General features: G+C 37.7%; 2 protein-coding genes across 3 annotated transcripts in view; one reads left to right on the top strand and one right to left on the bottom strand.

Annotated features, from left to right (window-relative positions):
- LOC145482659 (uncharacterized) overlaps positions 1-15,638 on the bottom strand; it is a 183,942-nt gene that overhangs the window by 160,377 nt on the left and 7,927 nt on the right. For both annotated transcript variants that reach the window (XR_014048792.1, XM_081461265.1), the window contains exons 2-8: positions 6,041-6,697; positions 4,273-4,396; positions 3,846-4,069; positions 2,715-2,828; positions 1,682-2,359; positions 1,107-1,230; positions 573-775 (exon numbers count right to left, since the gene is read on the bottom strand). Coding sequence is in view for 1 of the 2 variants with exons in the window: in XM_081461265.1 (XP_081317391.1) it covers positions 573-775; positions 1,107-1,230; positions 1,682-2,359; positions 2,715-2,828; positions 3,846-4,069; positions 4,273-4,396; positions 6,041-6,697 (2,124 nt within the window). In the remaining variant the exon portion in view is untranslated. The remainder of the gene's footprint in view (positions 1-572; positions 776-1,106; positions 1,231-1,681; positions 2,360-2,714; positions 2,829-3,845; positions 4,070-4,272; positions 4,397-6,040; positions 6,698-15,638) is intronic.
- LOC145481690 (uncharacterized) lies at positions 7,686-9,976 on the top strand. The gene has a single exon (XM_081460210.1). The coding sequence runs from the start codon at positions 7,759-7,761 to the stop codon at positions 8,701-8,703; it is 945 nt and encodes a 314-aa protein (XP_081316336.1). The 5' UTR covers positions 7,686-7,758; the 3' UTR covers positions 8,704-9,976.

The following is a 15,638-nucleotide window of genomic DNA, read 5'->3' as shown; positions in this document are numbered from 1 at the left end:
GTCCCGCAAGAAAAATTTCCCCGAAAGCCATATAGTAAATCCTTTATTAACCAAGCTTGTTCGGTCAAGATGGCTTGATATTGGTCTCGTTCTTTTTTTGCGAGTTTATGGACCTCGACTCCGTCTCGTTCCATAAACATGCAAAAAAAGAACTTGGCCAATATCCAGCCATCTTGAACTCACACTTGGTCAATAACCCATACATCACTCGACTCTTGCAGCTTAAGGAAGCGATCCTCCATTTTTCACAACGTGAATTATGCACGGGCTGAAAAGTATTTGCAGCAAAAGACATTTAGACGGTATTACGCATTAGCAGACCATTATTTGTAGGCAGTTATTTGCAGGTCACGTGTTGGACCCTCGGCCAATGAAAAGAAAGCAAAAAAACAAAACGTGCATGATAATGGCTGGTATTGCTCGAGTTATCAGCGGTTTGATACACAATCGAGGCAACTTGGTTATTGTGCATCGCATTGACCCTTTAGCCTCATACGTGTCTTCTTGGCGTGCTCAACTGAGACTGAAAAAAACTGTTAGCTAGGATACGTGTTAGTTATCACTGTTCTTACCATTGTCTAATATAGTAACGTTCACAGTCCTTTGTGAAAAAATGGTTACACTGTCCGATGGAGATACTGTCACTGAAAAGGCGTTATTTTCTTCAGGTACTTGGTCGTCCATTATCACTACCGAGACGTTTCCAAATGTCTCTCCAGGCCGAATAACAACTTCTTGACTTGACGACATGAAAGTTTCATTCTTTATGAAAAATCTTTTGGAGAGATAATATCAAAATGATCATTTTACTATTTTTAAAGAAGCCCAGTTAACTGGTTGCGGGCTTTGAAGTCTGATAAACACACATCCCTGGTGTGTCTTTAATTAGAGGTCACAATATACTTTAGATGGGAAGGATCATCAATGTTTCATCACATTATAGTATAAAAATGAGTTATTTACAATTTTCGGACATAACATAATATAGTGACAAATAAACGAAACAAAATAATCACTTCAGTGAAAGGTAAGAGGACAAAGGGTATAAATTGCAAAGATGACGAAATTCCACTTATTGAATCCTCTGAAAACTTAGTCTCACTTACTTTACTACTGATGCTATCAACAGGTTTCCAGTTCGTGACAAGGGGATTGTGAGCAAGCCAGTGTCTTCGCTTTCGGCTATGTTTTCTTGGCTCAACTCTAACTGTGCCATCGATGGGCTGGTAGCTTTTGGAAATGACAACTCAGAATTAAATCATCGAAACAAGTTTTCACAAATTTTGTATAAATTATAGGAAAAATCAAGACATAATTCCTAATTTTAAGAGGAACGTTTTTAAAATGTTTGCTGCTGTAAACTAGAGCAAATGTTATTTCCCGCACGCTGAGGAAAACGCAAAGTGTTAAGTGTCGACGTACGTTTTTAGCGGGCGACGTGCTTCTTGCCCTAGCTAAGTTAACTTGCAGCAAGTAAAGAGTACCCGTGAATAAATGAACTTTCTCGGCCTCACCGTGTGGCTAAGACTTTCACCCTTAGACTGAACACAAAATTGTGCATATCGGAGAAACATGACACATATAGAGGACCGTCATGAAAAGTAGCAAAGACTCTAGCTGGGCGGATGTGGCTGTCCCCCTAAATATTGTAATTCTATTTATTTTCATTCAAAATATTAACCTTGTTGTCGAGTTTCTTGCTCCAACTGCGCTACTTCCTCCGTAGATAAGCTGCCCTTGATGATTTGAAAGTAGCTGACAAAAATATCACGTTTGTTTTGAGTGGAACCTAAGGACAATTGAACGGCTGATCCGTCGTTTTGCCAAGGAGTACTTATTACTGGATCTGATGCAGTAACCATCACACTGTTCATATACAAGTCCAGACTTCCAGAAAGTGAGTACACAATAGCAACATGAACCCAAGTGTCAGTTGCAGGAAATTCTACTTTTCTCTCCAGAAGGGTTGAGGAGTTACCACCAACAATAAAAGCATGCCCCTCAAGACGAGCGAGTTTCTTGGTGACCATGAACTCGACATGGAACGAACCTCGACTCGATGACTTGGTGTCAAGTACATGCACATCCTCATCCACATCCAGTTGAACTGACCCATCGATATAAACTAGTAATGAAATGGTAAAACTATCACACACGGAACCATTTTCTAAACAAGGATCTGCAAACTGTCCTAGGATGACTTCGTTGGCCTTTGGAACGAGGAGGCTATATGAATTGCCCTTGATCGAGACATTTATTTCAGGAGACAGTTCGTTGCTTTCAAAAGACTGATTTGTTACTGGTTCATAACCGTAGACGCGGTTTGCTCCAGTGGGAAACAGGTACCACAGGTAGGCATCTGCAAAATGAAACACATCAATACATCACAGTTGTTTGGAAATTTTGATTAAATTTTTTTCGCCATCTTTAGTATTGAGATGCGCGGTTTGATGTGTGGCATATGCGCGCTGTTATATCAATTAAAAAAAAACGCAACGAGTTAAGTTGTCCACATTGCCATATGTATCAAGGGTCTTTTACACTTGTCATTTTATAGATTGAAAGTCAAGTGAATGATTTCTTGCTGAAATCACCACCGAGCCAGTTACCACAACGACCAATCAAAAATGATATGAGCATTCATGAAAACTATAGGATTAACCAGTGACAGTGAATTAAGCGATCAAACTTGTGATCAGAAGATAATATCATACCTTGGCTGCAGTTCTTTCCACTGAATCCTGGAGTACAGCTACAGTTGTAATCTAACACCAGGTCAGTGCATGTTCCATTGTTTTTACATGGACCACTCACGCATTCGTCGATATCTGGAATATATCGTAAAGAACTGTCGGCTAACGTAAATAACTTGACTATACGAAAAAAGTTGAGACGCCCCGTGTCAGCCTGTGTTATAGTCAAGTATTAGAGGTACCGTCACCTCGTGCTTATTGTATCGGACCTGAGATCATTTCGTTCATTGCCTGATTTCAAACCGAAAAGGACTAGGTACTAGTCTGTGAATTATGGGATTAGCAACTATTGATCCCCGAGGTGCAGACCAAGCTTTGAAAAATCCCCAAGTTTGGTGTACATAGACCCAATAGTAGGCAAGATACAGCCATTTGAAAACGTCGAAATAAGAAATGTATCGCCATCCGGACGCTGTGTCCGGATGACCAAACATTTCTTTGTTAATTTTGACGTTTTTAAATGGCTGTATCTCATTTAAAACTAGCCTGATTAACGCCAAACTTTGAAATTTTGTGAATCTCGGTGTGCTCTTTCTGACTATGTGGATCAATAATTGCTTATTTCATAATTTACAGACTCGTACCTAGTCCTTTTCGACTTGAAATCAGGCAATGGCAATTATTACTCACGAGATAAATATAGAAGTTACCTGCCGAGGTCCATCACCTCATTCAAGAGGATACTGTAGTTGCGGGCTGATAAATCAGTCTCCACGAGCAGGTATATTTAATACAACTGGTGTGAAATGTTAAGCTAGGTGTTACTGATGTGGCGCCCAAGAGTTTTCAGAACATTTCAGTGATACTACAATAATTGCATCAAACAAATGCATCATCATTGTAGCATCAACTTAAACGGCAGCCAGCATTGACACCTCAGAGTAAAAGAACTGAAAATTGCCGGAAACTATCACGAGCTACTTAATCGGATTTCTTTTTAATATTTTTCCGGAATACGTTGTTCGCGTGACTAAGTGATCACTGTTACGTTACTTTCCATCCTTTCGGTGTGACCTGATACATTCTATTTATTTCAATCGGTGACAGCCGCGAAAGAAAAAAAATAAACTGTCCATAAAACATTGTACCCACCGTCATCAAGTATGAAAATTTGAACAGCTCCAGTAACATTTGTAACATCGTCATCTGAATTTAACGACAGGGCAAAGGATTCATTCATTTCTGGTTTAGTGTTGTTTACAATTTGCACTGATAGACTCTTTAAGATCTCTCCAGGTTTAAAGATCAGCTTTCCATTCTGAGAGTCTTGAAAGGTAAAATCAGAAGATGAGGCAGTACCATTTGATAAGGAGTACCTGAAGGGCAAAACATATATACTCGTGAATAAAAGTATTCAACCGAACAGTTCCATTCACTTACTTATTCCTATCAATAGTTTTCTTCAACGTTAATAACGAGAGTGGTAAGATAGTTAGTTTCGCTCTTAACGGATATACCTGGTAGTATTGGTGTCAATGTTACGTTTGTGTTATGTGCAGTTTATTGTCAGCGGACTTACATCACTATTGATACCAGTGCAAGGTTGCCTTCTCTTTCAATGAAGATAGTTACTGTTCCATCTGATTCACTAAAGACTCTTGACGACTGGCTTACTGTTACGGTTGTTCGATTGGGAGTTGTAGCTGAAATATATAACCAAGTAATAATTACGTTTTTCTTTACTGCAACTGCTCAGGTTTCCTTACACAATCTGTTTTAAATCAATTTTATATTTTAATGGTAACATTTTTAAGTTTAGAACTCCCTCAGCACCTTTTATTCACAAAACAATAACACTCCCAGCTGAAACACAGTTTTCTATTGGTCGAGAACATATCATGTGACACATCCCAAAACTGTGCATACTCCCCAAGACAACAAAACTCACTAACTAAAAAGTTCGAAAGATCAAAGCTGAGAATAAATGTATGATATTTCAGTCCAGTATTCATGAGAAAATTTAGAAATGAACAAAAAGGACAATAGAGTCTGTTCGAATCAGTTATTATTATATGGCTGTGTCTCACAAGGACTGGGAACTACCGAATTCAAGAATTTGATTGGCTGAAATCAATATTAAAAGCGGTCTAGGTTTTCCCATCTATAGACCAGCATCTAGACCGGTTACACTTTGCGGTGAAAAAGTTGTAAACTAAAATGTAAAATATTGACTATTTTCTTCTAACAATATTTATTTATGGAAGTGCCTAAAAGTTTGATGAGAAAAAAAAGTAAAGAGAACGAGGAAACTTTGGTAAAATTAAGTTCGGCTCATCGCCGTTCGCAAGCAAGATGTCAGCTAGTAAGAACAAATTACATAAAGCGAATCAAATTGTTCTTCTTTGCCATATAATAAACATCTCATTAACCGAGCTTAGTCGGTCTGTATGGGAGAATCTTGACCTCAGTCGTGTGCACAGACCTCACTGCGTTCGGTCTGTACTTACGACCTCGGTCAAGATTCTCCCATACGGACCTCCTGCTCGGTTAATAAGAGCTAAGGATTAACCATGACTTACAATCGACCAAAGAACCTTTCCCTTCGTATTATAATTATCATGCAAACTATCATCACAACAACTCTCTGAATTTTGGCATCAAAGAAACGTACTTGCAAAACAGTTTATTTTACCTAGAACTAAACTGGAGCTTAGTAAATGAACAATGCCTCCGTTAAAAAGTCCTCCGTAAACCCGATTTATTCCACTAGAAATGTACAGTTGACTCCCAATGACTCAAACCAGCGGTAGTTCGAACCCAAGTTGATTCCACCGGATTTGCTTTTTACTTTATTTGTTCTTACATTTACTGTAATTTTACTTCAGGTCAAACGTTGCATGTGCCCTCAATAGTTCGAACCTCACTAGTGAGTCATAGATCTCCTGAATAAACCGAAAGAGATTGGCTGTAAACCGTCAGGGACTATTTACAGACTATTTGTGAAATTAGTAGTAACTCATTGCAACCAGGTACTCATTTAACTATCCTTTTTTATTGCCCCTGTTTTTTGTTTGTTTTTTCTTCCCTTCAGATCTGTTATGATTTGCAATGTATGCAAAGTATCGTTTCAGTTTTACCTTCTTCCTGTAGTGAAACTGATCAAAAAACAACCCGTCTTATTTTCTAATATGTGGCCATTTGTTACCATCTCCCGACAGTTCGCGCCTTGCGTAATTTCTCTTACAACGTAAAGGTACGAGTTATCGAAAGTCAACCGTGGTTCCGAGACACGAACATGAAATAACCAGCAAGAAGCCAATCTCAATTATATGATAATTACAACCTACCTTGAGTGAAACTCTGGTCTTTCAATGCTGTTACATCAGCTTGACTGATCGCGACTCGAATAATTTGTAAATAACTCAGGAAAAAACCGTTCGAACTATTAGAGGAACCAAGGGTCATATTGGCTTGAGTGGAGCCGTTGAAAGCGACAGAAGAAGCATTTGATTGCTCCTTGGTACCGTTGAGGAAGAGTTCCAAATAATCTGCTTTGGCATAGACAATTGCGACATGAATCCATCTGTCTATTTGTTGAATTACACCTGTTACGTCTGTTCTGTAAGGACCACGAGCTACAGTGGCACCACCCACGTAATGGGAGCCATTGTTATGGACACTAAACTGAAAAAGGTATTCCGCATCAGCTAGTGGCATTTGATGGATGACGTCTACAGTATTATTTTCTGGAATTGATCCGTTGATCTTAAACAAAAACGAGACAGTGAAGTTTTGACAGACTCCAGCATCTGCGAGACAGCTAGCAGAAAACTGTCCAAGGTTGACCTTTTCTCCTGCTGGCACCCAAATCCCATTAACATTATCGTCAGTGGTAACTCTTAAATCACTGGGGAGAACCTCGCTTTCAAACGATTGGTTAACCTGTGGTTGGTATCCATGTAAACGATTTGTAGCATTTGGAAAGAGGTACCATATGTAGCGATCTGCAAAGTAATAAGCACCGTTCAAATAACTTTTTCAGCTGTTTAAGAAATGCAAGTCGCCTAACGTGCAATTACTCGTACGAGGAAGTATGATCATATCAAGCCTGTTTCAAAGCAGCTACACTGGCTTCCAGTTAGACAGCGCATTGATTACAAGATATTACTTCTGACTTATAAAGCGCTTAATATAACGGCCAGGCCCCTCGCTACATTACTGAACTGCTAGGGCCCTATTTACCAACCAGGAATTTGAGATCTTCCTCTAAAATCTTACTGAATGCACCACCTCACAAGCTAGTAAGATATGGCCATAGGTGTTCCTAATTTGTAGCAGCCAGTCTATGGATCGGAACTCTCTTCCCGATGATATCATGCAGAGTAGCTCGCTACTGGAATTCACGACCCATATGAAAACGCAACTTTTTAATAAATGTTATAACTTAGATTAGCATGTAACATAGTCCTCACTTGAATTTTTATTGTTATTATTAGGGTAATTGAGAAATATTTAAATTCGTAACGTTTCTAGCTTCCGCTATAACTGTAAAATTTGTAATCGTGAACTTTGGACTGTAATTATTGTAAAGCACTATTAAGCTAATGGGAAATAGCGCTATATAAATAAGGTATTATTGTTATTATTATCATTATCATTATCATCATCATTATCATTATCATTATTATTATTATTAGTAGTAGTAGTATTTATGGTCTCTTGTATCTTCTACTTCTAGTTACGACAAAATCTTATGTTTTTTGTAGCAGGATGCGGGGGTGGCCTCGCTGGAGACCACACACGTACCTTAATGTGCCACCCTGAATAAACAAAGTCTACTTATTTTTCTTCCTATGTATTGAAGTTGTTATTTACAATAAAGCGATTGATTTTTATTTGTGATTGAACTAACCGAAACTATAGTTCACCACTACGTTTTCCTCTCTCATCATTGGCTAAAACTGATCACTTGGTACCATCTTGAACAGGGATTGGGCCGAGCATGGGTAGAGTATAGACGTGTTTTTGCTAGCTCCGCTCAAAATTCGTATATGGAGGCCTCTACATGGCAGAAAAAGGAGAAAAGTTCAGACGAAAAACTCATGTAGAGAGAACTGGGCCAACTTGGAGAAGTGTATCCAACTCGTCGGAAGAAGAATCCCTTTCACCGTTGGAGAAGAAAGCCAAAGTCAAGTTGCACATGTCTGACACGGTGCAATCGAGCGAAGAAGACGAAACCGCCGCTGCCGTGGAGTTGGCTAATTCTGTAATGCCGAAGCTAGACCTTGTTCTGCAGAAGTTAGACAACATGGAAAAGAAATTGGACATCCTTGAGGGTTTTGTGAAAGTGGTCGATGGAAAGGTTAACAAGTTACAGGATAAAGCTGAGCAGTTTGAAAGCTTCAGCAGGGACGCCACAACAAAACTGAAGGTGTTAGATGAAGGAATGTCGTTCGCAAATACAGAGATAGAAAATTTAAAGAAGAAAGTAAAGCTTCTGGAACAAACTATCCAAGAAAATACAGTAAACACCGAAAACAAATTCAAGGGAAAGATCGAGGCCTTAAGAAACGAGAAGTTGTATATGGAGGTGTATCAAAGACGGGAAAACCTTCGCTTCTACGGCATTGCTGAATCTTTCCACCTCTCAGAAGAAAATGTCAAAGAGGTGTTAATTGGCTTTATACAGAAGGAACTTAACATCAGCGAGGCGGATTCTTTTGAGTATCAACGAGTGCACCGCATTGGCAAGCGCGACCCATCGCAAGAAAAACCAAGACCAATAATCGCACGTTTTTTGCGATACTCCGACAGAGAGCGAGTCATGTCAAGTGCAAGAAAGCTGAAAGGAACTGGTTTCGGAATATCGCCAGACCTTCCGAAAGAAATTGTGGACCGCAGAAAGGAATTAATGCCTAAGTTCAAAAAAGCAAAAGAAGACGGAAAATCGGCGTTCTTCAAAAGATCAGAGCCGGACAAACTTTTTATTGAGGGTATACGAATCTTCTAATTTCTTTGGAACATAAACTCTCTATCTAGGTATTCATAACATGTAAGCCTCATTCACACTTGTTCTTAAAAATGGAGCTGCATGCGTGTCATCTAGTTAGCGCAATGCGTGCAAGACCTATTCCATTAGTAGCGCAATTAACAGCTTTTATCGCTGGCTACTGTTTTACATACATGTTCAATTGTAGTTGTAGGTGTTATAAATGTTTTTCTTTTGTTTCTTTTTCCTTTTCAATATTAATTAGTTTTACCTTTTTTTTGTTCAAGAGACATGCAAATTTTTTCATTAGCTCATCTACTAAAGATTACTATCTCATTCTCTGCAACTGCTCGCCTTTTCACTTAAATATGTCCTTAAAAAGTTACAAAACTTAATTTAAATTTTGGTATCCTATCCTTAAATGTTCGGGGGATAAGATCTTTTGATAAACGAAAAGCACTTTTTCATTGGTGTATGAAGGATAAAGCTGATATAATTTTTCTACAAGAGACCTACAGCACATCCGAGGTGGAAAACACCTGGAAATCCCAGTGGAGAGGAGACTTGTTTTTTTGTCATGGTTCTGAACACAGCAGAGGTGTCTTAACACTAGTCAAAGAAGGGCTTGACTGTAAATTTGAGGTATGTAAACAAGATAATCTAGGTCGGTATATCATTCTAAAAGGTCTTGTTCAAGGTCAATCTTTTTTATTTTTGAATATCTATGCGCCAAATAAGACCAACGAACAATGCATCTTTTACGACGAAATACAGAACGAATTCGACAAATTGGAAATTGACACTGATTGCAAAATAATAATAGGTGGTGACTTTAATGTTATCCGCGACCCAGATTTGGATGGATCGGGAGGATCTCCAAAATTGAAAGAATCGTCCAAAAAGATAGAAAATCTATGTTTTTCTCTTGACCTAATAGACATCTGGAGAATCAGAAACCCAAAATTAAAACGTTTCTCCTGGAGACAGAAAACTCCAATGATTCAACGGCGGTTAGATTATTGGTTGATATCAAATAATATACAGGAAGAGGTTGATAAGGTCGATATTATCCCTGCTATTAGATCTGACCATTCCGCCATTACGTTGTACATTAATGGTATAGAGAACTCAACCTATGGACCGTCTTTTTGGAAATTCAATGCAAGTTTGTCAGAAGATAAAGAATATGTAGACCTAATTAGAAACAAAATCGGTGAATGGGTAGACGAAAGTAGAGAAATCGAAGACCCGCGGGTTACCTGGGATTATTTAAAATATAAAATACGCTATGAAACGATTGGTTATAGTAAGAAGAAAGCAAAAGGGAGAAGGTCAGAGCTGGTAAATTTGGAAATTAGATTAAAAGAGTGTCAGCGAAAATGTGACGAACACCCAAGTGCTGAAAATCTCTGCGATTTAGAAGTTCTCAAATCAGAATACGAACGCCATTATGATTATATAACACAAGGAGCAATCATAAGATCTCGGGTGAGTTGGTATGAAGAGGGCGAAAAGAATAGCAAGTATTTTTTAAATTTAGAAAGTGCTAAAAAGAAAAAGACATGTATACGGAAATTATCCGTGGATAATGATTCATATATAACAGACCCAAAAGAAATAATGAAAGAGATTCATGATTTCTATGAAAAACTCTATGATAGAGACTCGTATAATTTAGGTGAGAATTCAATCGATCGTTTCCTTAATGAAGTGGATACTAAAAAATTGTCTGATGAAGAGAAAATGACTTTAGATAAACAACTTACTAGATCCGAACTGTGCGAAGCATTGAAGACATTTCCGAAAAACAAAACACCTGGAAGTGACGGTTTAACTGTGGAATTTTACTTGGCGTTCTGGCACGTGGTTGCAAAGTATCTCGAAAAGTCTCTAAACTTCTCTCACCAACACGGGCAACTATCAACTTCGCAAAAGCAGGCAATGATTACCCTATTGGAGAAAAAAGATAAAGATAGACGATTTATAAAGAACTGGCGACCTATCTCACTGATCAACGTAGATGTTAAAATTGCATCCAAAGCGTTTGCTAGAAGGCTGGAGCCAATCCTGCCAGAACTTATTCACCATAATCAAAATGGTTTTATCAAAGGAAGGTCTACATTTGATGCAGTTAGAACAATCGATGATTTACTTGAATTGGCAAAACTCACAAATACAACAGGTATTCTAATGGCAATTGACTTTGAAAAGGCATTTGATTCTCTGGACCATACATATCTATTTAAAGTATTGGAAAAATTCAATTTTGGACCGTATTTTTTACAATGGGTAAAAACATTTTATACAAACATATCCAGCTGTATCTTAAATAACGGCTTTACTACAGATCTTTTCTGTATCCATCGTGGTGTACGACAAGGTGACCCTCTATCACCTTTATTATTCATCTTAGCTTTGGAAGTTCTCGCATGTCAAATCAGGCAGGATAAAACCATACAAGGAATAATGGTCAAAAACGTGGAGATCAAACTCACGCTTTTTGCAGATGACATGACTTGTTTTCTAAAAGACATAAATGCATATTCGCGACTTTGTACAACTTTAAAGGTTTTTTCATTGCATTCTGGTCTCCGAATTAACGACGATAAAACAGAAGTTTTTGGTATCGGCCCACATAAACTAGTACAAAATGACTTTACTCACAAAGTGCGAAAATCAATCAAGATATTAGGTACCGTTTTTGACTATCACAAACCATCACGAGACAAAGCAAACTTCAACTCAATATTCAAATCTATTAAAAAAACGCTGAGTATGTGGAAGTGGAGGGGTCTTACCCTGATTGGTAAGATTCAAATAGTTAAGACCTTCATTATTCCAAAATTTTTGAGTAAAGCGACTGCAATCTCAATATCAAACGATCTTGTCAAGGAGATAAACAGACTGATTTTCGGTTTCATTTGGAAAGGTAACGATAAAATTAAACGGACCGCGCTTATCAATGATATTGAAAATGGAGGACTAAAAATGCTTGATATTGAATCCATGATATCGGCTCAAAGAGTGATGATCTTAAAAAAGTATCTAGGAGAGAGCAACAGCACTTGGAAAACTATTTTAGATGATTTCTTTTTTGGAAATATAGGTGGAAAACTCATCCTGTTCTGTGATTTTGAAACTAGTAAACTACCGGTTCATCTTCCAATATTCTACAAAGAGTGTCTAGAGGCATTTCGTAATTTAAAGAAATCCAAGGTAGCCACCTATGAGGATGTTGTAGACCAAATTATTTGGAATAATAGGAATATTGTGATACACGGAAAATCTCTTTTTGAAAAACATTTGTTTACTAAAGGAATTGTTAAAATTGGTGACTTGTTATCCGATACGGGTAAATTTCTTGAAAGCCCTAAAGTGTTGGAAGCGAATCTATCTCCAATCCAGTACTTCAAATTAATAGGAATTGTAGATGCCATACCAAAAGAATGGAGATTAATTATCAAAGAATCACATATTCAACATCAGCAACTATATCCTCAACAGCATTTGGATACAGTGTATATTTATATCGACGAAACCAAATCGGATCTGTTAAAAGCCTCTTCAAAACTTTTGTATAAAGGATTTAAAACAAAGAAACAAACTCCTCCAACCGCCAAAAGGAAGTTGAAGGACAAATATCCAGAGGTTATAGAAGACTGGAAAAAAATTTATTCTTTACCATTCACTGTCACACTTGAAACAAAAATTAGAGAGTTCCAATATAAATTATTAAACGATATAATTTTCACAAATGAGAGGTTATTCCGTTTTAAAATGATTGAATCACCAATGTGCACCTTTTGTTTGAAAGAGGTCGAGTCCCTCGAACATTTGCTCTTTTATTGTGATACAACAAAAGACTTCTGGCGGGCTTTTTCTTCTTGGCTTTCAAACCAGAATGTATCTTTGGACACTTTGACATTTGAAAATATATTGTTTGGAGTGTTCAACAACAACGAAGACTTTATTATCCTGAATCACTTGATACTGCTAGGAAAGTTTTTTATTTATAAATGTAAATTAAATAAAATTAAACCAACATTAACAATATTTTTAGCAAAGACAAAAACCGTTTATTACATTGAAAAAAAAATAGCTACCAAAAATAACCAACTTTATAAACATTACAAAAAGTGGGAAAAACTAATGCCATCTCTTAATAATAGTTGAGCTTAATTTGTAATTTCTCCTTCTCAGCATGTCACTAACTTACTTTTTTTTTTTTTCTGTATTTGGGTAGCTGCACTATTGTAAACAACGCATTGTATATTCTTTAGGTATAATTAGGCTACGATTAGTAATTATAATTTGTTGTATGTAATCTATTGTAGTTATGACGTATTGTAAGTATTGTAACTAGTGTTATGTCTTGTGTTGTATTGTATGTATTATAACCCAAAATGTTGAAAAAAAATAAAAATTACAAAAAAAAAAAAAAAAAAAATCTTGAACAGTCAGGCGATAAAATGCCCATGGGCGGACTATCAGATGTTAGTATATGCCACACAAGTGAATAGTACTTTTCGCGCGCTCTGATTGGTTAACTCGGAGGTGATTAGCAAGTACTATTCACCTCCGAGCAGCCGGCGCAAGGGATTTTAAACTTTCCGACCGCTTGTCACACATAAAATAACGTTTTGGTCCGCTAATTATTCAGCTTGTGTGGTAAATACTAAAACAATTATTCACCTCAGTGTCGGTGATGGATATTCACCTCGAAGCTTCGCGGCTCGTTAAATATCCACCACTATTCACCTCCACTTCGGTGAATAATTGTTAATTATAGCTCACCACTAAATTTTCTCCGATTCTTATTGGTTTAACTTGATCACGTGACGCGATAGTGTTCATCCGCGGAGAGACGCTAGTGCCCCTCCTAGGAAAATACCCGAATGAATAGTACTCGTCCGTGAAAATATTTCTGTAAACAAGCGCGGACTTGTAGAAAGCAAACAATTGAAATTGTATTAAGAGTCCCTGTCTATAAATATGGAAAATAACTCGGCAAGGGTCGAAAATTCGATTTCGCTCACATTTTTATAGTGAATAGGCTAGGACCTGACAAACACTACTGGATAGTTTTTTTGGCAAAATATCCTTGTATTTCAAAGAAATATGCAAATGACCAAATTCCGTTTAAATCGTCATTTGACGCACCATTTTATTAAACAAGTTTGAGAGCCTCGCATGCAAAACCACATCATTGTTCCGTCTTAGCTTTAGAACACTCAAATATTTTTGTGCAATGTTTAAATGTGTACTGCGTTGATTTTAGGGAATGTTGTCTTGTCTTTTTAATTTGGGTGCAAAATAATTAAATTTCGAAGGCATGGATTTCATTCACTTAAAAGTACTTCGTGAATATTATTAATTTTCACCATGTGCGAAACCTTCAAATGGATTAAGCTTCTGGTGGTTGAATCGCAGAAGGATGGTCTACAGATTCCTGTAAAAATTTCTTTGGGTTAATGATTGTGAGCGACGCGAGAGCTTTTCAAAGTACGTTAAAAATGCAAATATTTGACCATCCGTCGTCAAATTTCAATGTACGGGTTAGACGTATATTTTAGCATGCGCCACATGACTTGACCTATATTAAGTTGAAATAGACACAGAACTGATAATTTCCAAATGTTCTAACCTCATTTGCTGTAAAAGGCAGGTCCAAAGCCGATTTGACGTGTTTCTCTCACCATTCGTCGCACATAAAGCAGAAGTTTGCTTTTGTTTACATAACGTCCGATGTACATCGCCAACTGCCGACTTATTTAATGGTCGAATACAATGAATCTGTGACCCTCTTTCGACACATATGATCACCAATGCATCTAAGTCAAAAACGGCTGAGTCATTTGCAGACATAGTTGCTTGCTTTGCACTACATCAAGATATTACGTTTGATCATCCTGGTTTTTGGCCTGGATCCTTGCTTGCAGCGGTTCCTTGTTTCTTCGTCACGCAATGCTGTCAGCCCATTTTAGCGGGTAAGGGTAGGACGATTTCTATCCGTAAAACGTAAGGTTCCGAAAGGCTTCGAACCACTGGGAGCACACAATCTTGTTGAGTAGGAAGAGATTAAATTAAGAAATGGAAAGAATGAATAGTTTACCATTGCCCCTGTTGTCATCTTTTACTCGACCACCGCTACCTAAATGCCCTACGTAATACTGTAACGGTAACCTCGTACCTAGGTCTTTTCGCGCTGTGCAATTATTTTTGGATTACATATAATAAAGTGGGCTACCCTCGGGGAAATGGGTGGTGACCGCTCAATAGGGGTTGGCCGCTTAACATAGGTTGGTGTACCTTGAATATTTAATTTTTCACTATCGGGTTAAATTTCTTGGTGAACATGGAGTCAATTGAAGACAATCATGATAGACGTGTGTTTGAATTATCACTCGTCACCTTCAATTTCAGACTCTTATCTGCCATCGACACTAGCTTTATCAGCTGTTGTCTGAAACATCAGAACGTACAACAAAAGTGATTTGGACCGAGGCCACGTACATTATAGAATACGATTCTTTAAATATACACATATTATTATATATATGAACAGATGGACAATGAATAAATTGTTTCACTTATCCTGAGAGTGCTCCATACGAAAATAGATCAAATTTTGCAGCATATGCCGTGATGGCATTGCGTGACGAACAAATAACGGCTACAAGATTGTGCTGCGCCGACACGCTTTTCAGGAATGGTAAGCAATCGATCACACGTAATTTTTGGCGCAGTGCAAAGCAAGCAGCTATCTACAAATGACTCAGTCGTTTTTGACTTAGATGCAGTGATGATCATCTGCGCCGAAAGATGGTCACAGATTCATTGTATTCCAATAGTAGGTTGACAGTAGGCCATGTACATTGGACGTTAACGTTGTGTAAACAAAAGTAAACTTCTGCTTTATGTGCAACGAGTAGTGAGAGATCGGCTAGAAACACGTC

The sequence above is a fragment of the Orbicella franksi genome, chromosome 3 (assembly GCF_964199315.1).
Source record: "Orbicella franksi chromosome 3, jaOrbFran1.1, whole genome shotgun sequence".
Classification (NCBI taxonomy): domain Eukaryota; kingdom Metazoa; phylum Cnidaria; class Anthozoa; order Scleractinia; family Merulinidae; genus Orbicella; species Orbicella franksi.
The sequence above is the reverse complement of the archived record's forward strand: the minus strand, read 5'-3'. Positions and strand labels throughout refer to the sequence as shown.